At 37.0% G+C, this 26,304-nt stretch overlaps 1 protein-coding gene across 2 annotated transcripts in view; it reads right to left on the bottom strand.

Moving 5' to 3' along the window:
* The window catches only part of NNT (nicotinamide nucleotide transhydrogenase), a 93,100-nt gene that overhangs the window by 42,251 nt on the left and 24,545 nt on the right, over positions 1-26,304 (bottom strand). For both annotated transcript variants that reach the window (XM_017533178.2, XM_017533179.1), the window contains exons 7-12: positions 23,701-23,888; positions 7,354-7,487; positions 6,879-7,070; positions 6,168-6,321; positions 2,691-2,852; positions 946-1,056 (exon numbers count right to left, since the gene is read on the bottom strand). In XM_017533178.2, the coding sequence (XP_017388667.1) occupies positions 946-1,056; positions 2,691-2,852; positions 6,168-6,321; positions 6,879-7,070; positions 7,354-7,487; positions 23,701-23,888 (941 nt within the window). The remainder of the gene's footprint in view (positions 1-945; positions 1,057-2,690; positions 2,853-6,167; positions 6,322-6,878; positions 7,071-7,353; positions 7,488-23,700; positions 23,889-26,304) is intronic.

Below are 26,304 nucleotides of genomic sequence, written 5' to 3'. Positions count from 1 at the left end.
TCACGGCAATCTCCACCTCCCAGGTTCAAGCTATTCTCCTGCCTTAGCTTCCCGAGTAGCTGGGATTACAGGCTCATGCCGCCATGCTGCGCTAATTTTTGTATTTTAAGTAGAGAGAGGTTTCACCGTGTTGGCCAGGCTGGTCTCGAACTCCTGACCCCAGGTGATCCACCCACCTCGACCTCCCAAAGTGATGGGATCACAGGTGTGAGCCACCATACCCAGCCAAAATTTAAAGTTATTCTATTACGCAAGCCAGTTCCATTAAAGAGGTGAGGAAAAAAACACTAAATATATCCAGGAAGAAAATTTGCTATCGGAATGCAAAGCTATTTCTATATGACTAAAAGAAAAAAGCCATTCAAATAGCTTGGGAATGTGAAAGATCAAAGATTGTATTTTTTCTAGTAGGTTGTTACTTTTGTAAAAACCCTATAATAAATTATAAAAGAAAAAAATACCATATCAACATTTACCAGGCTTCTTGGACACATTAAAGAATTTTTAGCTACAAAATAGCATCAAATGAGTCTCACACATGAGTGAGGGGCGAGGCTTTCAGTTTCCAGGAACAAACACTGGCTGGGATAAGGCAAAAGACTAACATTTTATCGAATATTATACTCATTTATAGATGTTATGGTGATAGCGCTAACTCAACTTAATTCAAAGCCATGCATTCAATAACTTTCCAGTTAACTTGTAGCAAGACATCGTTTTGTTTGTTTTGGAGAACTGGGGCTTGTTCTTTTATCAAGAGTTTCTAAAAATTACAGATGGGCAAAATAACTAATTTTCCTGCACAAAGAGCATTTACGGTCTGAGTGAGACCTTTTTTAAAGGCTCAAATTCTTAAAATAAGAATGTCTATTTTATACTGATTTATATTTGCTTTGCATGTCTCCATTAAAAACAGTACTCTGAGGCCTTTCACTGACACTGTACCTGCAATGTTGACAGAGGATATGAATGTGGCAAGAGCAGCAAGGCCCTGAGAAGTTGTGGAAGGATACAAATGTCCTCCCATCAGTGCCAACCCACCAACTGCAGTCAGCCCTAGAAAGAAAGCATCGACATGGTGAATAATGATAGTGACACCACCAAATCCAATGTCATAGCTGAAGTACCTCACATACATAGATTCATAGAGGGCAAAGTTCTCAACATCAAAAAACAAGGCAGCTTCCTTATACCCTCATTAAAATGATACAAACAATTTTCCTTATGCAGACTGTTGACAACACGCCTTCACACCATTCTCACTCAAATTACTACTGTGGGCAAAGGGTTAACAAAACCTTTTCTCCTTCTGCATAGGAATTGGACTTTCCTTTAACTTTCTAGCTATATTCCTCTAATGCAGATAGGAATGCACCAATGTTATAGATAACACTGCTTATGGTTAAAAAGTGACCCAAGTAGGTAACTTGCATCTAAACTGGAAGAAACTCTTCATGAACTGTAAATGCCTGCTGGTGATGCCTAGCTTTGGATTTTCCTGGCTGCAGTACCTGTTGGAGTTAGATGTGTTCCCTGCAGAGATCCTGGAAGCTGTGCCTATGGCAATGTCATAAAAGATGACTATTGGCCTTAAGGCTTTCAAGCCGCCAGCTCCCATGCTTGTCATTCGCTCATATCTGAACAATTGTTAGGGGACAAAAAGAACAGATCCTGGGCTGTTGGGAGGAGGTCTTGACATGTGCGTGATGGAGTATATGTTGTTTACTGAGAGGCCATAGCAAGGAACACCGAGCCATCCCTAGGCAGGAAACTGCTAGAATAAACAAGCAATACGTACTTGTCATGCACTAGTTAAACCAGCTCCCAAAACACAGGATATCTGACCTTGTCCCCATTGCTGATTCACAAAGAGTGTTTTGTAGCTTATTTCTATCTTAGTAGTGAACAGGTACTATCTGCCTGTTTAGCCTATCTTTATTCTATGAAGAAACACTGAGCACCTGCTTATTAAAAATAATCACTTGTTCACAAAGAATAAATACGTGGGTCAGAGTCTGCTCTGGGCTGTCAGCTGGGAAATGCTGGCAGACCCCTGACGATCCCACTTTGATCCCACTTTTGTACCCTATCTTTGTTTCTGTTACTTAATTCCTTCAGCACCGCCTGGGTTGGGGTCTCTATGACCAAGCTGGTCTCAGCACTGGGCAGCTGTGTGGACTGCTACATGAACTCTAAAAAGACTGGCACCAAAGAGAAATGCCTGATGCCACCTCACTGGAAAGCTGTGTTTTCTCGTCCCATAGCTTCATGGTGAACCTGATGTAACACAGGGCCTACTGTAGCTTTGTTAGGCTGAATGTTGAGTTGAATCCAAGGAGAGCCTATAAGATATTACAACTATGATTCTGTAGAATACCGGTTTTCACATTTTATCAGTGGAATCCCTTCCTTTAAAAAAAAATCAAACTTGGAAGAAGTAATAGTGGTTTTGCACTACTTAAAATGAGAGCAGTCCAAAGAGCTGACACACTCCCACGGCCTCTTACTTTGCAGGCCCACATCCCATACCCTCTGGGAGTCTGGGAGCCCTTAGATCACCAAAGCAGATGCCTCGGATGCCAAGCAAAACAACTTGAAAACACAGACTTTATAAACCTCATTGACAGGCATCCTAGAGCTAAGTAAGCCTATGAAAAGCTGAGATGAGGAAGAACAAGAGAGGAACAAACCTGAGATTGCATTCGTCACAGACATCAGTGGCGAGTGGAGAGCAGGGGTCACTCCCCAGACGGTATGATAGCCCACAATGCCAGCCAAGCCAAAAGTGGTCACCATCTGAGAAAAGGCTAGATTGGGAGCGGCAATGCCCAAACCCAGTATCCCCGTGAGACCTAGAGAAAGAGGGTAAAGAGTGTGAGCTGACATCCAGTTATCCCAACAAGATTAAAAGCGTACATACAAATATGTGGAATAGTCAATGCTTTTAAATTTCACTCCCTTGCCGGCAATGAGCAGATTTTTTAGACATTTGACAGTTGAGAAGTGGGGGGATGCGGGAATACTGTAGGCAAAACTCAACTTTCTGACCACCCCCCCACAGCAAAAATAAGCTATAAAGACCTAGCAATATTTATGAGTCACCTTAATAACAATTTGCACATTTTCCTCTGCGTGGTTTGTCCTCTTCCTGGCTGTAACTTTCATTGACTATGCCACATGTGTTTATACAAGCATTTTTTTTTCCCGATTACAGGCCTATGGAAGACCTAGCAAGGTATTTTCTACTTGGGAAAGACAGAACTTTTATAAGACAAGACTTTTATGAGGCCAATTTTATGTCACTCTCAGATTTGGCTGAGGAATAGGGGTTTTAAAAGAGTAGGAGGAATTTCATTCACTCCAGCACCTCCCCAAAACATATGGCTTCTACCCACCCAGGACACAAGTTTTGCAATTGCTCCTGAATCTGGACTGGACTGCTGGCCAGGGCAGTCAGCTCTAGCCTCAACACCAAGCCAGCAAACAGGATTTTACAAAAAAAAGGAAAAAAAAATACAAATTAAGTTAAGAATGTGCAGAATACAAACAGCTCTGAACATACATCTTTAATTATCACCTTCCTTAATAGCAAACATGTGGACAGTTGTTCTGCAACAAAAGAAAGGGTTACCTCGTGGTCAGAAAAAAGAAAATGACAGTGGGTGACCGGGGAGCTAGAAGTTAACTTTCCTGAAGAAGGTACCTTTTTCCTTGGTATGAACTATTACTTTGGAAATGGCACCACTGGAATATCTAGAGAATGACATTAATTTTATGTTAAATTATTCAATATGACTGTAGTTTTAATTTATATTTTCCTACCCACATATCATATATCCAAGGTTCCAATGCATAGCCCATTAACCATGTGGTAAGAGAGTCAGATACAACACTGTTTTGCCTTCCAGGTAAAAATTAGAGAAGTGGTAGAGGGTTGTGAATAAGAATATGTTGTCTTAAGTCAGTCTGCCTGGTTTGAATCCTGGTTCCGCTGCTCCCTAGCTATGTCATCTCAGGCAACTTACTTAACCTCTCTGTGCTTCAGTGTCTTCATATGTAAAATTAACAACCCTCTCTGTCTTAATCTGGAAAAGAATATAATAATATACATACTTTGCTGAATTTTTGTAAAAAATAAATGAGCTAAGGCATGTGAAGTATTTAGCACAATGCCTAGGATTCACTAAATGCTAGCTATTATTAAGGTCATATTAGTCAAGAAGCACTATCTTATCACAATCCACAATCCTTTGAGTTAGGCATCTATGATAGAAATTGTATCATACATCTGAAGGTTTTCTTATCAACTATTTAATAAACTGACGTCTTTTCTATAATATATTTAGTAATGTATATCAGACTATATTTATATAGTCTGTATAATAGAGGAAGAGAAAGGCTGACAAAAGAAGGAAGAGAAAGCAAATCATATTCTTTGAAGAATGCTGTTCAAATACATTCCTAATATATATTTTAAAAATGCTTATTTTTAATATAAAAGAGGATGTTTAAGGTAAGGAAAAACACATACATATAAGGTTATCCTTTTATTCACTGGAATATGCTACTGTCATATATATTAAGAGGCAATATGCCCTGATTCAAGAAATATAAGAGAAATCTAGAAAAATAAATCATTATATGTGTGCCTCACTACATTTTCTGATGAATCTGAAAGAGAAATGGAAATTTACAATCCTACTCATAACACGCTCCATGCACAACACAATAACCTCATTTCTATTTTTTTTTTTAACAAATGAGTGCAAGTAGGGACACTGCTTCATCTACTCACAGTATTCACAGCTAGAGGCTTTTTCAGTCATTTTGCTGAGACTTGCTTTTTATTCAAGGAGAGTTACATGTTTAGCTTTAAAACATCTGGCCTCACATGGGAATTTAAAGAATGCTGAGTCTACAAGAATTCTATGTGCCTGGTGCTGGTCCTTAATTCTTTATAGTTTGCGTTTGTTTTGTTTTTGTTTTGGCTCTGAATAGATCTAAACATTTTTAATTCATTCTTTGAGACAGAAACCAATTTAAAATCAAATATTCATATTTCAGCCTCTAACAATGAATAGTCAGGATGAATATTAATCACCACTTTACAATAAATTATTTAATGTTTTCGTGAGGATGAATTTAAAAACAAAGAATTTATGCCAAATTGTAAAGAAAGAGATCTAAATGAAAATATTGAATTCTTTTACAAGTTGAGTAACTTAAGATGTTAGTCAAATCTTCATGGGCTATAGCCTATATTGTAGTATATATTCTTTAAGGCAAACATTTGGTTCCCTAGTCTTACCCATGTGTAGATAATCACAGCTGATATTTTACCAAAAATAGAAAAAACATAAATTTATATGCATTTAACACCAGGAAAATAATGGCATACATCACTTCTCAATATATTTGATGTAGATAAAATAATCCCAGTGCTCTGGAGGCCAAGGCAGGAGGATCACTTGAGCTCAGGAGTTCAAGAACAGCCTAGGCAACATGGTGAAGCCCCGTCTTTACAAAAAAAAAAAAAAAATACAAAAATTAGCTGGGCATGGTGGCATGCACCTGTAGTCCCAGCTACTCAGGAGGCTGAAGTGGGAAACTTCCTTCCTCAACCCCAGGAAGTTGAGGCTATGGTGAACCATATTCACACCACTGCACTGCTACCTGAACAATTAAGAAAGACTCTATCTCAAAAATACATATACACAATTGGTATATTTTTAACATATATAAATGACTATATTTAAAATGTTTTCTGTAAAAGAAAAAATGTTTATTGTGGTCATATTATTTCATGCTTTCATTCCAGTATTTAGCACAGTGCATACATATACATAATAGGTATATTTTTAACATATATAAAAGACTGCATTTAAAATGTTTTCTATAAAAGGAAAAATGTTTATTGCCTGTATATTATTTCATGCTTTCATTCCAGTATTTAGCACAGTGCCTCTATTTATTGAGTCCAGTAAATAATCTCCAATTCTGTAGAAGTGGGACAAGTAACATGCTGCTGAAAAATCAAGTCTATCAGGCCCAATTACTAATGAAATCCAAAAAGGACAACAGCATTTCATTTACTAATTTTGACAATTAATATATTACTTGCAAAATCAAACACTCAAGACTAAACCCTGGTTAAATAGTATCCTCACCTGCTGTATATGCAGAAGCCGATGTCATTGTCTTCCTGAAGGGTGTAATGGTAGCTGCTTTTTCAGCTTCCAGCTCAGCCACTGTCTTCTGTTTTACTGGGGTACCCTGAGGAATATTTTTCGGTGTCGGAGCTGGGAAAATCACTTTACCATCCTAATAGATATTAGAAAATAGTATGTATTAAAAAGCCAATCCAGCATTTTAAAATTGCTTAAAATAGGTTACTATTTTTTAAAACCCTGTTCTTTTAAATATAATTTTATATTAATTCATATCATTTGTAACATCATTTTACATAAATGTGTCACATGTGTATATAAATACTAATATCCGTGTTACACATACATACATAAATATGTAATTTGTATGTGTATGAGACATATATGCAAGAATGCAAATCAAACCCTTAAAAGCAGATAAGTGGGGGAAATATTTAATTTTTACTTTAATCAATTTGTTTGTTCATTCTCCATTTTTCAAAAGCAGTGTACAGTTTTGGTAAGTCATGTACTTTTAAGTCTTTGAAATATTTTTCTTTAAATTATTCTGCATTTCAAAACATTTTCAAATATGTTTTATGCCAGCATAAACCTGGCATACCAATGCCTTATTAAAATATGTCTCAATTCTAAAATAGGATTCGCCCATAAACAAAATCCTAAAACAAATTTACATTAAAAGCACAGGAAGAAGTAGATCTCTTTACTTACCTTCATCACTACAGTTCCTCTAATGACATGACCCATCGTACCAAAGTCAAAGTCATCTTTCACATCAAAATAAAAATTATCTTTGTCCGGGCTGATGGCCTTCAGGAGTTTGGTGATGTTGTTGGAATATAGGGTGCTAGCCTGAGTGGCCATTCGGCTGGGTAGGTCTGTGTAGCCTATGTGAGTAATTCCCTAAATGAACAAAATTATAGTCAAAAAGGTCTACCACCTTATTCATTCTAGAACAATTCTCATTCATATTCAATGCTAAGTTTTCAAATTATGTATCTTTATAACCATACGGATATGCCCATAAACATAAATACATATTTCAAAAAGAGCGTTAAATATGCCTATTTTTAATTTTAAAATTTCAGGCCTCAATGGCTCTAAATATTTAAAGAAATAAACACCCCCTCATAAATCACTGAAGACATGAGAAGTGAACACAGATAGAAAATGCATTTTGCTGTACCTTATGAATATAGAGTTCTCCTGGCCTTGTGGTTTCAAAGTTTCCACCAGCCTCAGCAGCTAAATCCACAACAACTGAACCTTCCTTCATTGACTCAATCATTTCTTTATTAAATAAAACTGGAGCTTTTTTACCTAATAAAATCAAAGAGAACAGCACAAGTTATATTATCATTTTCTAAAGCCTTAAAGTCTAATTACTACAGTAGTCTCTGGGCATTCAGGAATTATACATCTGAAATTTTAACTCTCTCTTGGAAAGACCATAGCATGAATGAGACTGGGCATTCTCCTAAGGAAAAGAATATGATAAGCATGAGCTGCAAAGGCAGTGTGCAGGAGGGAGCTATGTGGCTGGCAAGCAGGTCCTGCCATCTGCTCAGCATGAGAATCTCAGCACTGCTCTCTCTACCTGGTTTATACACCACAGCTTTCACAAAGAGTTAAACGGTTTGAGTGTTTTTTAAAAAAAAAATCACAATAATAAACCACTGTGGAAACTATATCAACCCAACTGAACAATTCATAAAGGTCACCAATGTCAAGGGTACAGTTAATTTATGAATTACAAAATAGAATCTTGCCAATTATCTTAACATATGTCACCAGATTTTCTGACACATCATATTAACCTACCATTATTTAACACAGAAAACTTTGAGGAGAGACCGGAAAATGCCAAGAGATCAAAACAGTGGAAACCTACAACTCCAAAAGATTTAGGAGTCCCTCATACACTTATTCCCACTCAACAACTATGTACTGGTATCTACAGTGAGTCAAGCCCTAGCTATGCCTGGTTCTAGGAATACAGTGGTAGATAAACAGAAAAAGTACCTGTTCTCGTGGTGTGCATTCTCCTCACTTAATAGTTCACATTTTTAATTCACAATGTGTTTTTTAGAAGTTCACTAATTCTTACATAGAAGATGAAACCCCAGACCTTAGGACTTTTCAAGCTAATATACATCAATATGTTCAACAGAGGCTCATACTGTCAGCATGCTATCATGTTCACATTTCATAAAACAATGGAAATATCTAAATCAAAAGATGAACTTGTGAGATTAGTAGTGTTAAAGTACAGTACAGCCAGGTGCAGTGGCTCATGCCTACAATCCCAACAATTTGAGGGGCTGAGATAGGGAGGATCACCTGAGCACAGGAGTTCCAAACCAGCTAGGGCCACATAGCAAGACCTCATCTCTACAAAAATAAAAAAAAACTTAGCTGGACATGGTAGCACATGCCTATAATCCTAACTACCCAGGAGGCTGAGACAGGAGGATCACTAGAGCCCCAGAGCTCAAGGATGCAGTGAACTATTCTCACGCCACGGCACTCCAGCCTGGATAACAGAGTGAGACTCCATCTCTTAAGAAAAATTTATTTTATAAAAAGAAACCAGAGTACTAATAGCCTGATAAGCTCTTCTTTTCAAAGCTTTTAATTCTGTGCTTACAGAATTTTAGTAAAAATACTGCCAATATTATAAATGAAAACTGAGTAAAAATAAAATGTACCTTATACTAAAATGTTTTTCAGTCCACTTGACTAGAATACATATGATTCAAAAAGGAAAGATAACCTTTGTAGTACATGTGGAAATAAAAGTTTGTGAAGATATGAGTGAAGTGTTTATTTCTGCTATAAACTTTATAGTTTCGAGATAAAATCCAAATCCTATGGCTCCTGGGACTGAATGTCTCTCACCCTGGGTGAAGTGTTTTCTCTAACATGCCCTTTCGAAACTGTACCAATGGACCTTCTATTCCAGCCACACTGGGCTCGCTGCCATATGATTTGTTAGAAGATCTCTGATTCTTTCTTTTGAGCTTCCAATAAAGAGCATCAAGAGACATTTTCCCCAGAGACAATATCCTGAAGTGCTGGTAGTTTCACCACTTCTCAAAATTCTCTGAAAGTATTCCTTTCCTCTACCCTCCCTACTGTAATCTAACAAAGGCACCTTGAATACTTAACTAAACTTTACCCAACCATGAGAATTTGAGGAAGCAAACCACATCCATCTGAGGACTCTTTCCAAAAAAAAAAAAGGTCATGCTGCTCAGCTCTCCAGTGATTTAAAGCTATGGATCATATGGCTGCCTCCACATAAAGAGGCACATTTAAAGGGCAATCTGTACTTTCCAAGTATTTGCTGTCATCACCATCCCCACTCTCTGGTCCAGAGCCTCGTCCCCATTTACCAGCCTCTTGTTAACCACAGTTTCTCCTCCCACCTTATTTGCACCCAACTTTGGCCAATGATTGCACACATTTTATTTGGCATCTAACTTATTTTTCCTGCCCTAGATATTTGGGATTCATTCTTTCTCCTGAGACAGCCATAGCTAAGAATGAGTCCCTGAACTATATGCTACCACTTTGCCAGACATCAAGTGGCCAAAGCCATTTTAGGCTCCCTAGAAACGTCAAAATATACAACCCATTTGTCTCCTCTCATTTTTCACATTCAACCTCCACAAAACAATTGCACAGTGGCTAACACAACTTTGAAAAACAGACATACAGGTTTGCATTTTAACAGAGATTGGTTGGGTGTTTTTTCCCCATTATTGCTCAGAAATTCAATCACTTTTAAAACAATAGCATATTATTTCACATAGGTTAATTTATTTGGTATACAGACTAAAGGATATCACTATAACAAATTTAAAATTTTACTTAAGTCACACAAAAATATTTAAAGACATGGAATTATTATAAGTAAAATGCACATAACAAAATAGTACGTAAGTTTAGACATATTTATATACATGAGTGTTTCTCAGTTATATACACATAGATTAATATTATATAATATAGTACATTACATATACATACAGTTTGTAGTAAATTCTGTATCATATAACATTTAACAAAACCAGGGTATATTTGAGTGATGAGGCCATTTTCTTCTCTGTGCTTTTCCTTATCTCCCAAATGTTTTAATTTTAAAATTAAAAAAATTTAATAAGGGCTACAGGGAATACAATGATGAATGTAACAGTGCAGCTGCCTTCAAGCACTCACATGTGGATATATTTTTTGAAAATTCTGGAAAGTGCAGAAATAGAAATTAAAAACAGAAGGGAAAAAAAATAAAGCCAAAAAAGAAGCAGGGTAGTAAATAAAAGCTCCAGATGAGCAAAACCTCAAAATAATAGGTCCAGAGAGAGAAAGACTGAGAAGACAATTTCAAAATACCATCTTACCCTGATAGCCTAATATAATAAAATTTAATGCATAATAAATACAGCATTACACAACGAAGAACAAAAGTCATAAGATGATTAGTTAGATATCTGGGTAAAAAATATCTATCCAAACCTAATACTATATGTTAAACTCTAGAAAGATAAGAATTAATTGTAAAAGAAGAGAATTAATCCATAAAGTGCAAGAAAAGAGGAAAAAGGAAACCCTGGTGAATATCTCTCCAGTCTGTGGTTAAAAAAAGCACTTCCTAAGCTTAAAGCAATGAAGAAAATTACAAAAGAAAACATCAATAGATTTAAATATGAAAAATATATATATTACAATTTTCAAAACAGACACAAATTGATGAAAAGCTCACAGGAATTCAAGCAAAAACAAAACACTATAATCCTATAGATAAGTGAACAATAAATACAAATGGAAAATTCAACAAAAACCAGTAAAAACAAACAAAAAATGTTAACTGTTAGTATGATGCAGAGAGATCACAGGTGATTTTATTTTCTACTTTGTACTTTACAGCACCTCTAATAAAAGCCACATATCATTTTTATTTTAAAAATAAAATAAAATGCCGGGCGCGGTGGCTCAAGCCTGTAATCCCAGCACTTTGGGAGGCCGAGGCGGGTGGATCACGAGGTCAAGAGATCGAGACCATCCTGGTCAACATGGTGAAACCCCGTCTCTACTAAAAATACAAAAAATTAGCTGGGCATGGTGGCGCGTGCCTGTAATCCCAGCTACTCAGGAGGCTGAGGCAGGAGAATTGCCTGAACCCAGGAGGCGGAGGTTGCGGTGAGCCGAGATCGCGCCATTGCACTCCAGCCTGGGTAACAAGAGTGAAACTCCGTCTCAAAAAAAAAATAAAATAAAATAAAATAAAATACTCCTGGATAATCACAACCAGTTTCTCCTTTAAGTCAAGAAGTAATGGTTTAAGAGTTGGTAGCAGGAACACTAGAAGAACTTAGAAATACTCCACCTTACTAACTTGTTAATTGAAAAGCCTGACTCAAAGCCTTCTGCCCTCCCTTCTACAACAAATGAAGCTATGCAGTTAGGACAGTCTTTCAAGGAGTGTACCAAAACACCAAGAAAGGGAGACACAGGTATAACTAAACAGGAAGGTATGTCCAGATTTTTTACATGTATAACATGGAAATGAATATATCCAATGTGTACTGCAAATCCTTCAAATATACAGACATGCCCTCTACACCCCAGAGACAACTTGTTGAAAGACCTAGATATAAAAGACAAAATAAACACATCATTCTGACAAAGACTTATAGAAGAGAAAATAATAATAAGCACATCAGGTGTTTTGGGACATAACTGCAGAAGAAACAGGAAAATTAATAAAAGAAGGCAGATGAGAGGTATTTTTTAAGGCCCAATTGGGCTTTTCCCCATTTTGAAGTTTATTTCTATTAATTTCATCATTTATCTGCAAAAGATACACAAAAAGATCATTATATTTCCTAAAACCAGCCCCCTTAAAAAAATCAATTACCATGACAGAATAAAAGTAACAAGGAGAGAAATTTTTAAGAAATATTTTCTGGCACAATACCGACAGTGGGTGAAGGATTTGGCATGATATCCAACTGTGTGAAATATTTCTTGCTCCCTTCTGGCTCATGGACATTGAGTTCCCCTGGAAGGGTTAGTCAGTTTCCTCTAGTGGGAGTTATTTCCACACTTTTGCCAAGACAATTGTAGGACATCAAGCTCTCACTGTCATCATTCAAATATTCATTCATTCATTGACATAACTAATACTTACTTAGTGTCTCCCATGTGGAGGGTGGATGAAGAGAGAAAAATGTTACTTAGAGCTCTAGGGCCTAATATTTTACAACTGAAAGTGGTTGCATTCAAAGGTTGGTCAACAATTTCATTACTAAAAGAGTTGGGTATTTAAAGCACTCATGTACAAATTTGAATTATAGTTTCCCGATTGGTTGGCAGTTACCTGGAATGAGTAAGGGTACCACAGATTAGTGTAAGGCATCCTTGAATCTCCATGTGCACTATGAATTGACTGTAGACTGAAAAAAAAATGCCTCATGCATGTGTACTGTTTCTTGATATATGCACATATGTCTGTGATTCACGTAAATTCATTTTGAAATGTTATTGGATTCATAGTATCTTTTGCTAACCATGTATTTTCTCAATAAATGAATACTAAGATGCAGTTTTAAAAGTATTAAAATGAGAAGCTGCTAGAAAAACTAACTTCTGCTTTGTTTTTTGTTTTTCCTCGTATGTGACTTGAGAAAAGATTACTAATTTCTAGAAGTAGTTTTAACAACTCATTGTTATGTAGCAAAATAATATATCATTGGCTTCTTTTCAGCACTAAATTCAAAAAGAGTCATATAACTTAAACTAAATACCAAAGGCTAAAGATTTACCAGAAAAATTTGTAATGTATCTTTTTGAATGAATCACGCCTAACATGGTCATCTGAAATCAATAAATTCTTAGATTCTGTCTTAATGGGAAAAGAACCAAGCCCTCACAGACACTTTAATCACACCAAAAAGAAAAAATAAATTAATTAATTAAGAAGAAACCATAAAAAATATTAAAAACAAGAAGACATGAGGATGAAATGGGTTTACCACAAAATTGTATAATGATTCCAAGGAGCAGTCAGTATTATTTACTGAAATTATTCAACCGCATGTAATCAGATGTGGAAATTCCTAACTTCCTGGCCTGTAAGGCATCAAACTAGAGGGTCTAAGAAAAAAAACAAAACTTTCTGCTTTAACAAGAACATGAGATACTTAACTCCACAATAGCAAACAAATAAATAATATGAACTATAGAACTATTTATCCAAACCAAAATAGATTTCTCATGAGCAAGTACTAGGAAGATAAGGACAGTTTTTAATGTAATATAGTCTCTATATTGACTAAACGTAAAATAAAGCAGGCAAAGAAAGATACCCTGAACTTTAGCATTTACACAGTAAGAAGCTTCATTATAACAACATAATGTTACAGAGTATTGTTAGTATCTACTCAGTATCTATTTCCTCCTTTTGTCACTACACTGATTTCCATTTATCTACCCAGTCCACAAGCTTCAGGAGACATGACCTCAGAAACTACTTGAATTAGTCTGATCTCATGCAGCTATAAAGAACAGCCCAAGACTGAGTAATTTATAAATGAAAAGGCTTTAATTGACTCACAGTTCCACAAGGCTGGGGAAGCTTCAGAAAACTTACAATCATGGCAGAAAGGGAAGCAAATACGTCCTTCTTCACATGGCGGAAGGAGAGAGAAATGAGTGCCCCTTGAAGGGGGAAGCCCCTTATAAAACCATCAGATCTTATGAGATCTGGCTCGCTATCAGAAGAACAAGATGGGGGAAACTGTCGCCATGATTCAATTATCTCCACCTGGTCCTTCTCATGATATGTGGGGATTATGGAAACTATAATTCAAGATGAGATTTGGGTGGGGGTACAGCCAAATCATATCACTGCTCCAGAGGCAGGCCTGGAAGACCTAAGGGCAATCTTACCACCTTATTAGTGACTGGTTCAGAAATCCAGGTGGAAGCCAAGGTGCATCTCATTGCCCTACCTACAAGGATTGGTTCAGAAATGGTCATAAACCAATCAAGGTTAATAAAAATGAGGGAAAATTTGCTAAAAATTTCTGAAAAAGAAGTTTCCTTGCTCTTCAAGAGGGAGCCATCAGCACTGGCCAGCCTTGTCCTCTAGATAACGTGTTGTACACACTGGAGCCTGAAATCGTTGCTGCCTTCTGCCTAGTACTGAGGATGAAGCCAACTCAGAGAGGAGAGCAAAGCAGAGAATGAGAAGGAGCACAGTCAGGGTGTCCCAGCCCACACCTATTCACAGCTATAACTGGACTTTGTTCTGTTAACAGAACCCAAGAAATCACCTACCTTAAGGCAGGATGTATTAGAATTTCTCTTTCTGGCAGCTAAAGGTATCCTAACAGATCCATACCAAAAGCTCTTTTAACATTTCAAAATCACCGATGGGGTTAAAATACTGTCTTAAGCTTTTAAAATGTTACAGACAAGGACAAAAGGGTTTTCATACATATATTATGCATAGGAGAATAAGAGATAATTGATTATGTAAAAGATAGAATGTGGCAGGGAAGTGCTGAACATCTAATTTACTGATCCATTATCCAACAAGTCTCTGATTTAGCTGGCTCCATAGTACATAGGGCAACCCCTCCACTCTATTTATCATAGATATGAAAGCTGTGTTCATGAACCTAAAGAGATTCTGGCCCAAGCTTAAATAGTCAAGCAGAGTACTTTATATGTGAGCTTTATGTCTAGAACTACAGGAAAACTTTGTCTGCATAATTATTTGTATAAGGAACCACACATAAAGTCAGGCTGGCAAATAGTTGGCTTTTACAAACTGGATGCCTAGAAATATTTCTAAATGTAATACTTAGGAAACATGATTAGTCAACAGCATATTTTAGCAGATTAGAGAAATCCCTGAAGATCTATTTAAAGAAAAAACCTAAAAACAAGCTTTTATGTCATAAAGAACATATTTATAAAAATTTTGAAAGGATTAACTTAATAATTTACGTCTCATAGCTACAAAATTCTGTATAAATAAAAAGCAAAATTAGTCAAGATTCTACCGTGGTTTCATAGGCTACAATTCTCCAAACTTAAATGGTAGCATAAATAAGGCAATATATAATATTCTCATAGAAACTATAGCATTCTTTGAATTCTCTCCAAGATACGTATAGATGTACATTAGCTACCAAAATCATTTTAAAAAATGAAGCAATAAAATTGTATTACACATTCTGATTTTGTTATTTTGTTAATACAGAAGAGTTTAAAAGTGTTTTAAAAAAATAGAAATAGTGCTGTTTATTTTCTTTCTCATGTTTTTCAACTTAGATCAGAATGAGGTTAACTGGGAAAAGAGTCTTAATAAAATGGATATCTTCAGAAAATTCAGACAAAAAACAATTAAGTTATGTTTCTCTCCAGGGAAACCCATGCCACATTGCCATCTAACAAATATTGATTATGTAACTTTATGGGAAGATTCATGAGGGACCATCTTCAATGTTCCACATAATCCTTAAGAATGTCTGGACTTTAACTGCAAAAGTCAATAAGATTTGTAGTCCTGAGTACCATCCATAAGACAAGGCATCACCAATGGAAGAAAGAATTACAGTAATGTTTTCTATGCCCAGCCCTGCACTGGGTTTTTACTTCATGTATTCTTCAAAACAACTCTACAATGTAGAAATTTTTATCCACAGTTCAAAGATAAGGAATCTGATGTTCAGAGAAACAAATCAGCTGTTAAACAGTAGAACCAGAATTTGAATCTACTCCATCTGGCTCTAAATCTATGACCCTTCCTCTGATTTCCAATGAACAGATTAAACATTAATTAAAATTACAAATCAGGAAAGAGAAAAGAGGCTGTTAGCTGTGCACAAAAATCTATATTTGTTATGGGCTGAATTGTGTCCACTGCAAAATTTCTATGTTGAAGCCCTAACCCCCCAGTACCTCAGAATATGGCTGTACTTGGAGACAGGGCCTTTAAAGAGGTGATTAAGTTAAAATGAGCCTATTAGGATGGGCCCTAGGCCAATCTAACTGGTGTCCTTAAAAGAAGAAAAAATTGAAGCATTAAAAAAAGAAACCAGGAATGTAAACACACAGAGGAAAAACCATGTGAGGACACAGCAAAAGAGCAGCCATCCACAAGCCAAGCAGAGAGGCTCAGAAAAACTAAACCCACTGACACACTAACCTTAAACTTCTATCCTCAGAACTGTGGGAAAATAAATTTCTGTTGGTTAAGGCACTAGGTCTGTGGTATTTTGTTATCACAGCCCTAGCACACTAATACTAAGTTCTCTTATTCCTGGGCACAGAGCTAGACAATTATCAGCTTCCTTAGTAGTTAGGTTTGGCCACATGACTAAGTCTTAGCAAAAGAATGCAAAGCAGGAGTGATGTGTGCCACTTCCTGGCCTTTCATCCACACTCCTCCATCCCCCTTTCTCCCTAGCTGGCTGAAATAGAGAGAGCGCCAGAGCAACCTTTGTAGCCTCATAATGATGATGGCAATGCTGTCATAACCTGAATCCCCAGATGACCATATGAAAAAGAGATGCCCACCAATGTGTGAACCTACTATTACTAAGCAAGATGTAAATTTCTGTAACATCAAAGTCATTATACATTGTTGGATTAATCTGTTACAGCAAAAATCATAGATTCAGGGCTAGACCACCCTAACTAATACTGAATAGGGAAAATGGAAGGAAAGAGATACGGAAAGGTGTATGGTAGGGAAGTTCTAGTACATTAGCAGTCATGCTATTTGTGCTGCTTTGCCAGAAAGAGCCTCGGCCTCCCAGTCCTTTACAACCCAGGGAAAGCCAGGAAGGACAGCATAATGCGTACCAACATTGCAACACACTTCTGGAGAAATAACAAACCAAGCCAAAGTATAACCATGTCATAAATTTTCCTAACAGAACATTTGTTAAATTTGGCCCAATTGCTCACAAAGTATCCTCAAATACACCCTAAGAAATCAAGACTGATAAATGACAATGGAAAATGTCACAGTTTTCGCATCCTCCACTTGATGACAAGATGTTCTGTCTTTACTGAAAGCTATGAAGAGGTGTATAGGCAGCCTGTGGTTACCAACCCTTGATGTCGCAACACTTAAGTTTCTCTCTGTTCTTCAAAATGTCTTCAATATTCTCAAAACAAATGAAACTGTATAGAACAATATTACAAAAGTCTATATAATCACAAAATACATTGAAGAGAGGGAATTACAGAACATGAATCAGATAGCAAAAAAAAAAAAAGTAATGTAATGCCAAAAGAGTTGGGAATCACTGATCTAGCAGACAGTTTTGTTCTTTAAGATCGTAATGCATACAGAATAAGAGAAAGAATAATAAATCCTTACTTTTGGGAAAAACTTCAGATAGTCATCAAAACAATACTTTCTTTGTGGATTTACACAACTGGAGAGTATCAATTATTCTTGTATCAATTTTTCCCTTGCCTGAACACGCAAGTTTGAACAATTACCATCGAAAGTCATTCTTTTGCACTATATTTCCACTCCATATGAAAGCTAAATTCAACAAGACGAATGGAGAACAAATGTTGATATTCCAGGAGACTGCAACATCTCAGATTCCATATATGTCAGGAACTTGTTAGAGGAAAACACCTCCCACCCAATTCTCCAGAGACGTGAAAAATCACCACAAAAGTCCACACCCTTTAAGGGATATATTTTATAGATCCTAACAAGTATAGATTTAAAGAAAAAAAAAAAAAGCATTGCCACCCTAATCTGGATTGTGCCTAAAAAAAGACACAAGTACATAAGGTGTAAGGTATTTTAGTTTACTATCAAGCAATGAATATACTCCTTCCTCTCTGATAGGACACTTTCTAATTCCTAAACAGCCCTTCCACTACTTCCTAATTCTAGCTCCTGAGAGGTCCAGCTAGCCAACACCTCAAACTGCAGACTGGGCATGTGTCCCAGTTTTGAATAATTTTAAAACGTTAAGTTGCCAGGATTAAATCAGCCTCTGCAATGTTCCTATCCAAAAGTGAACCAACAGTGTTCTATCAGAATTGGTGGACAGCACTGAAAAAATGAAAGGAACTGTACCAACCAAGACCTAAGGAAGGATCCAGAATTATTAGTTCAGAATTATTAGTTCAGCAACATTTGCTAAGCTAAAGCACTATGTACAAAGCACTATGTGTACAAAGCACTATGCCAAGCACTGGCATAAATCAAAGACTCCTGCTACATTCACAGGGACACAAGATAACTGAGGAGTGATGGGACTAAGTACTGCTGTAATAGGAAGCACAAGCAAAGTGCTCTGAGTGCAGAAAAAAGAAAACTACTGCTGAGCAGGAGGCAATAGAAACTATAGTGGATGTAGTAATTAAATTGAGTACAATTTCAAAAAGCAGAAAAGGACAAGGATAGCATTCCAAAGAGAAGGAGCAATATGTGCAAAGCCATAAAAATATCTTGGCCCACTTGAGGAGATTAATAGCAGTCAACATGGCTGAAATCAGGCCAAGAAAGCAAGACATTAGTTTAACATGAGACACAAAAGCTAAATCAGGACCAGAAAATGAAAGCCAAGAAATACCTCCAAGGAATGCAAACGTCATAGCACAGGTAATTGAGGAGTGGGAGACTATGATCCAACTCTGATCAATTTAGATGGCTTGCTTCATCTAAAGATGCTAGGAACCCAAGTCGTCCAAGCTACTGTCATCATTGCTAAACAAAAACTCAGGCCTTAGAGTAGCTATGGTTCCCCTAAATTAACGAGGGCTAGACCTGAGGTGAGAAAAGGGAGAGCTGGGAAGCTACAGGACTTTAAGATGCTCATGATTTTTTAATTAAGTGGTCATCAAGAAAGATTTTAAAAGGAAAATGTGGTTTCTGTCAGGTTAAACTTAGCATGTGCTCCATAGTTCTTTTCACTCTCATTGGAACTTAGGTGAAATTTGCCCAAGACACAGTCAGTGCAAAGATACCATGATTCCTTCTCACCCCACACCATATTCCCCTCCCTAACTACTTATCAGATTTTCAACCTGATTCCATCCCTTCCTGATTATTATTCTATGTCTATGACAAGTCTCTCTAAAAAGGTTTCAGATCATTAGGGATGCTAAAAAATATTGTGTCTCAAAAGGCTTAGCAGGAAAGATTATGAGCACAGCCTGAACATTACTGGAGAGCAGGGCTGCCTAACTTTTTAATGGTAGCCCCAAAGGTCAAGGAGCTGGACAGGAAAGTAGAGAGCTTTCCATTGTGTACACAGCACCACAAAGCGGGACTGTCAGCTTGGCCCCATCCTCAAGTTACCTGCATTCAGTGAAATTCTCACCTTTAACCCATCGCTTGACCCAATAGGGGGGTGAGATGATGATGTAAGATATCAGGCATAACAACTACCTAACTATAGAACTATCTCATTCCGTATACAACCTATATAAGTCAAGGTCATTGTTTTTTTCAAGCCCACCAAGTGATGTATACCTAGGACAATAAAAATGTACCAACTCCATGAAGTTGCTCCCTGAAACTACTTACCTGTGTGTGCCTCTCAACGTTCTTATCCATCCAGGTCTTCAGTCCAGCCTTCCAGGGATCTCAATCTATAAATCTTAGCTTAGAGAATTTCTGACATTTGACTTAATCCCCTTTGAATCCACTCAAGGAAAACTGCAGAACAATTTCTGCTCCAAGAGTCATTCAAGAGTCAGATACACCATCAGGGGACCCAGGCAAAGGCTCAGGACATAAACCAGTAAAGGTATAATCACAAGGACATCATTGTTTTCCAAAGGGCATTTATATCTTTATGTACTCTTTCAGTCATTTTTGTTAAATGCTCGTGCTTTCCATTTTCAGTGCCCCAGAGATAGGAAAGATCTTTAGAAAAATCACCTTTTTCTGTATAATATTCTAATTTAACTTTTTTTTTTTTTCCCCAAAAGAAAGTAAAGGCCCTTGAGGGCGAGCTGAGGTACTGTTCAAGAACTTTCTGAAAGTTTAATGTGAAGATCGTGGCTTCAGTAAACAAGGAAGGTTTAGTGGAACAAAATAATAAAACTTGTTCAACTAGTCTTCGAGATTGAAGTCTGACCTTTTACTAAAGTATACTGACTATAAGCTCCTTATAAAAACTAAAATATTATGGGGAGAGGGGAAGGCCCTGAAAGTCATTATGTTTTTATAAAATAAATCTTGAGTGCTATGACCTACATCTAGCTTTGTAATCAATAATAAATCTATATACTCTGTTCAAATTATCCCTAGTTCTTTGCAGTATGAGTTGACTAAAACTAGCTTCCTAGCCACATGACTTACTCCATGAGTAAATGTTTTAGCACCCTCTACTGGCCACTTGTTACATCTAATCCTCTCATAACTTCTCCCCAATGCGCGGCTGCCTCTCAGAGGTCAGATGGTGGCTGCAGCATAGGTCACTCCATTTCTTCCTCAGAGCCACCTGTGAAACAGCTGAGCAGGAGCCACTGCCACATAAGGAAAGGCTGAATCTTGAAGTGCTCTCCTGACACTGCTTGTGCATGAGTTCTGTCTTCACCGACAGATTTCAAAAACACTATCCTGGATCCATGGCTTGTCTGATCTGCAGGCACCTCCAGGAATCAACCTCAGGCTCATTTCTACATTACAGATGCTCCCATTGGCTGAGCCCTCCTGAGACCCCCATATCACCCTCCTGCCTGTCTGCCTCATCTAGCAGCCCTGGTGGGATGTGGGTATTTGGAGAGACCAGCTCACCTATCACCTGGGTTAACAGAGGACAGAAAGAAAAACACACTTGGGAGGCTTGTTTTCCCCCACAAGCTCACAGGTCTGATGCCAATCAATTCTTTGTCCTTGGGTTTATATTAGCCAGACTTTTTGTTGTCAGGGCAGGTGCCAGAGGAGAGTTTCTCCTCTTTCATAGCCTCATGACAAAGCAAATTCTAATTATCCACAGTACCTCAGAGCAAGTGAGGCTCCTTCACTAGGATCTAACATAAGCAACCACGAACCCTTTAAGCTGTCATTATATGGCCCACTTTCTTTCAGAAAGGAAAAAATTAGAGTCAACATGGTATTCATTATTCAATTAACAAAAGGAAAGGATAGGTGAAGAGAAGAGGTAAGACTATAAAAGGTGGAGAGTTTCTTCACTCCCAAATCTTGCTAGATCAAGCTACTGCTTACTGATTAATAAATGCTTGCGGTTTGACATCAGTCATGCACTGAGTACAAAATACTATTTAGAAGGAGATTCGTAAAGGGACTAGAAAGTAATTCCTACCATCAAAGAGCTCACAATTTGGCTGAAAACATGTCAAAAGAAATAATTTAAAACTAACAAAGGGTCATTTCCATAAGTAAAAAATATACACTGAAAATTCTATTAATACATATACATACAAAATCCCCATCTGTCTCTCACATATATGGAAAAAATGATCAAAATATTAGTAACAGTCATCTCTTTGGTAGAACTTCAGATGATCTGTATCTTTTTCTTATTTATCACTACTGTTTGAATTTCCAACAAGGAGAAGGTAGTATCTTAACAAAGAAAATGTAAATAAATTAACAATCAATTTATCAAGGGTCTGAGCAAAGGAAACTGCTTATGCATATAACATTGTACATACATCAACAAATGGTGCTGGGATAATTGGCAAGCCACATGCAGAAGAATGAAGCTGGATCCTCACCCCTCACCTTACACAAAACTCAACTCAAAGATAGATCCTTAAAGACTTAAGTCTAAGACCTGAAACCATAAAAATTCTAGAATGTAACATTGGAAAAACTCTTTTAAACACTGGCTTGGGCAAAGAGTTCATGACCAAGAGCCCAAAAGCAAATGAAACAAAAGCCAAGATAAATAGATGTCACTTAGTTAAACTAAAAAGCTTCTGTACAGCAAAAGAAATAATCAAACAGACAACCCACTGATGGGAGAAAATTTTCACAAGCTATGCATCTAACAAATGACTGATATCCAGAATCTGTAAGGAATTCAAACAAATCAGCAAGAAAAGAATAAATAATCCCATCAAAAAGTGGACAAAGGGCATGAATGGACAATTCTCAAAAGAAGATATACAAATGGCCAATGAACATATGAAAAAATGCTCAGCGTCACTAATTATCATGAAATTGCAAATCAAAACTACAATGAGATACCACCTTACTCCTGCAAGAATGGCCGTAATTTAAAACTCAAAAAATAACAGATGTTGGCATGGATGTAGTGAAAAGAGAACATTTTTACACTGCTGGTAGGAATGTAAACTAGTACAATCACTATGGAAAACAGTATTGGAGATTCCTTAAAGAACTAAAGTAGAACTACCATTTGATTCACCAATCTCACTACTGGGTATATACCCAGAAGAAAATAAGTCTTTATATTAAAAAGACACTTGCATATACATGTTTATATCACACAATTCGCAATTGCAAAAATATGAAACCAGCCTAAATGCCCATCAACCAACAAGTGGATAAACACACACACACACACACACACACACACACACACACACACCATGGAATACTACTTAGCCATAAAAAAGAAGAAAATAATAGCATTCACAGCAACCTGAATGGAGTTGGAAACCATTATTCTAGGTGAAATAACTCAGGAATGAAAAACCAAGCATTGTTAAAAGTGGAAGAAAGCTATGAGGACACAAAGACATAAGAATGATATAATGGTCTTTGGAGACTTAGGGGTTAAGGGTGGAAGTGGGGTGAGGGATAAAAGACTACACATTAGGCACAGTGTACACTGCTCAGGTGACGGGTACACCAAAATCTCAGAAATCACCACTGAAGAACTTTTCCATGTAGCCAAACACCACCTGCTCCCCGAAAGCTATTGAAATAAAAGAAAATTGAACAGAAAATAATAATCTTTTCAAAATAAATGGTGTTTTATTCTTCATAAAAAAATATTGTACATACAGTAATCTATGAAGTTATATTAAAATTCACAGAAGAGCTGGGAGCAGTGGCTCATGCCTGTAATCCCAGCACTTTGGGAAGCCAAGGCGGGTGGATCACCTGAGGTCAGGAATTCGAGACCAGCCTGGCCAACATGGCAAAACCCCAACTCTACTAAAAATACAAAAATTAGCCAGGCGTGGTGGTGGGTGCCTGTAATCCCAGCTACTCGGGAGGCTGAGACAGGTGAATCGCTTGAATCCAGGAGGCACAGGTTGCAGTGAGCCAAGATCGTGCCACTGCACTCCAGCCTGGGCAATAAGAGTGAGACTCCACCTCAAAAAAAATTAAAAATTCACAGAAAAAATACTTGAAGAAAATTATTAATGACTGTGATTTTTGTCACGTTTTCTCATTTTCTAGTACTTTTGTAATAGAAAGTACTAGTTCCTTCCTTAAGAAAATTCTAATGTTAAGCAATTATTCACTCTCATTTTTTAAAAAAAAATGACTAAGAGTGCTTTTAAAATAACCATTTACTTAATGGCATACCTGGAATAAGTGCTGTGCTGATAAGGATGTCTACCTCCTTGCACTGTTGAGCAAAGAGTTTCATTTCAGCTTCAATGAACTCTTTGGACATCTCTTTTGCATATCCTCCTTGTCCCTCACCAGACTCCTTCAAGTCCACCTCCAAGGGCTCAGCACCCAGAGACTTGAACTGTTCCAAAGCTGCAGCTCTAGGGTGATTGTTAAAGTGGAAAGCATAGTTATTTTAGGCCCTAATAAGGAAGTCAAGATTATCATTTACATATACATTTTTAAGAACAACAAACTATATATTCAAAAGTCAAGAGTCCCTTGATTTTGTACTTAATTGTTCTGATTTTTTTTCTAAAAGCAAGTTACATTTTTACGAGAATATTCTTTTCTGAAAGCAAAAAAACTATTGAGAATTCCAACTTCTACTTAGTTAAGTTGCAAAAGCAATTTCACAATTGCCAACTCCAGTAACCAACTGTGTTCCTTATGACCCCAATGTGGACGATGATGTGATATCTGATATACATCAGGATTTGACAGCATTCAAATCACTCAAGATGAGGTTTTTCACTTGTAAATATTCTGAATTTGTTCTTATTAGATAATTTTCCCACAAAAAAATATTCTAATGTAATTTTTTGCCCCCACCCTGTCCTCGTTAAATTATGTTTGCAAAAAGTAACCTATAAATGATATAATAAAGGGTAAAATGTGAAAAGCCAACACATTTAAATTATGTAAAACTAATTCAGTTTTAAATAAGTAAATAAATGCTACCCAAGTACTGTCTCCTGGTTAGAAAAGCAGAGCCAACAAAGACCTCAGCTCTGTGGTGGACAGTGCGTGTAATTCACCAATATCCATTCCACTAAGGTAAATCCCAAGCCCTCTAATGACAATAATCACTCAGGGTACTTGTTAAAAATTCAAATTCCCAGGCCCCGTCCCAGATCCACTAAATTATAATCTCCAGCAGGCAGGCCAGATGCTATATTATTTTTAGCAAGAACTGTAGGTCTTCCTTTGTCATCAGGGAAGTTTGGGAAACAGTGATCTGAGCCAATAAATCCCTAGCAACCATCATGTTCAAAAGTGTGCATAAAGGGTAGGACATACAGTCTATGGTTGAGCAAGAGTTTCTCTCTCTGCTGGCTTGAGCAAGGAATCTGGTAGCCCAGATTGCCTCTGGAGGTAAAGTTGCAACCACAGTGGAATCAGCCTTAGGAGGAAGCCAAAGCCAAGGACAACAGAGAAGAGTGACAGAAACTGGTCCTTGACAGCACCGAGGAGCATCTAACTGTAATGTGAAAAGGAAGTCCTTCCCCTGGATTCTCAGTTAGAAGAAAGAATACATTTTCTTATGGTTTAAGCCAATCTGAGTTGGTGTTCCATTTGTGGCAACCACAGGGATATAGTTCTTTAAAAAGCTTCAGAAATGTCTACCAATATTAATAAGAAATAAGATGAATTCAAAATGTTATATGTGTATGTATGTGTGTATATATATATACATGTGTGTGTCATATATGTATGTATACATATATACATATGTATATGTATATCAAATGATCCAAATTTTGTTCAAAAGTTATATACAGCCGGGCATGGTGGCTCATACCTGTAATCTCAGCACTTTGGAAGGCTGAGGTGGGCAGATCACCTGAGGTCAGGAGTTCAGGAGGACCAGCCTGACCAACATGGAGAAACCCCATCTCTACTAAAAATACAAAATTAGCCAGGTACGGTGGCACATGCCTGTAATCCCAGCTACTTGGGAGGCTGCGGCAGGAGAATCGCTTGAACCCAGGAGGCAAAGGTTGCAGTGAGCCAAGATCATGCCGTTACACTCTAGCCTGGGCAACAAGAGCAAAAATCCATCTCAAAAAAAAGTTATATACATAAATCTCTGAAGAAATTATACCAGAATATCACCAGCAATTATATCTGGCTGATAGAATTATAAAAGTTATTTTCATTTTCTTCCTTATGTTTCTCTGTATTTTTTGATAATTAATATGTATCATTAGATACATAAGCTATTTTTAAATCTCTGCTGTTATATCTTTGCCCATAAAATAATTTCATCATTTAAAAATACTATATTAACATTATAATGTGAATATCTTTTGACTCCAATATTTCCTTAAAATTTATCTAAGGAAAAATGAGATATCTCCAGAAACGTATGTTCTCTGCTATACAGTCATCCCTCAGTATCCATGGGGAATTTGTTCCAGGACACCCCTCTGATATCAAAATCCACGGATGATCAAGCTCCTTATAAAAGACAGTGTAGTATTTGCACACACCTACATACATCTTCCCAAGCAGCTTAAATCACCTCTAGGCTATTTATAATGCCTAATAAATGTAAACGTTATGTAAATAGCTGTTATACCATATTGTTTCGGGAATAATGACAAGAAAAACAAACTTGTTTCTAGCTCAGTACAAACACAATCTTTTTTCTGAATATTTTTGATCTGGTTGAATCCACAGATAATAGAACCCCTGGATAGAGGGCTTACTGTATGTCTCTACGTGTATATTGACCTACAGAGTATTGTTTAAATATAGTAAAAAATGTCCATTTATAGAGGACTAGTAAAATAA

Source organism: Cebus imitator, unplaced genomic scaffold, assembly GCF_001604975.1.
Source record: "Cebus imitator isolate Cc_AM_T3 unplaced genomic scaffold, Cebus_imitator-1.0 Scaffold80, whole genome shotgun sequence".
Lineage (NCBI taxonomy): Eukaryota > Metazoa > Chordata > Mammalia > Primates > Cebidae > Cebus > Cebus imitator.
Note: the sequence above shows the minus strand (reverse complement) of the source record. Positions and strands in the feature narration are given on the sequence as shown.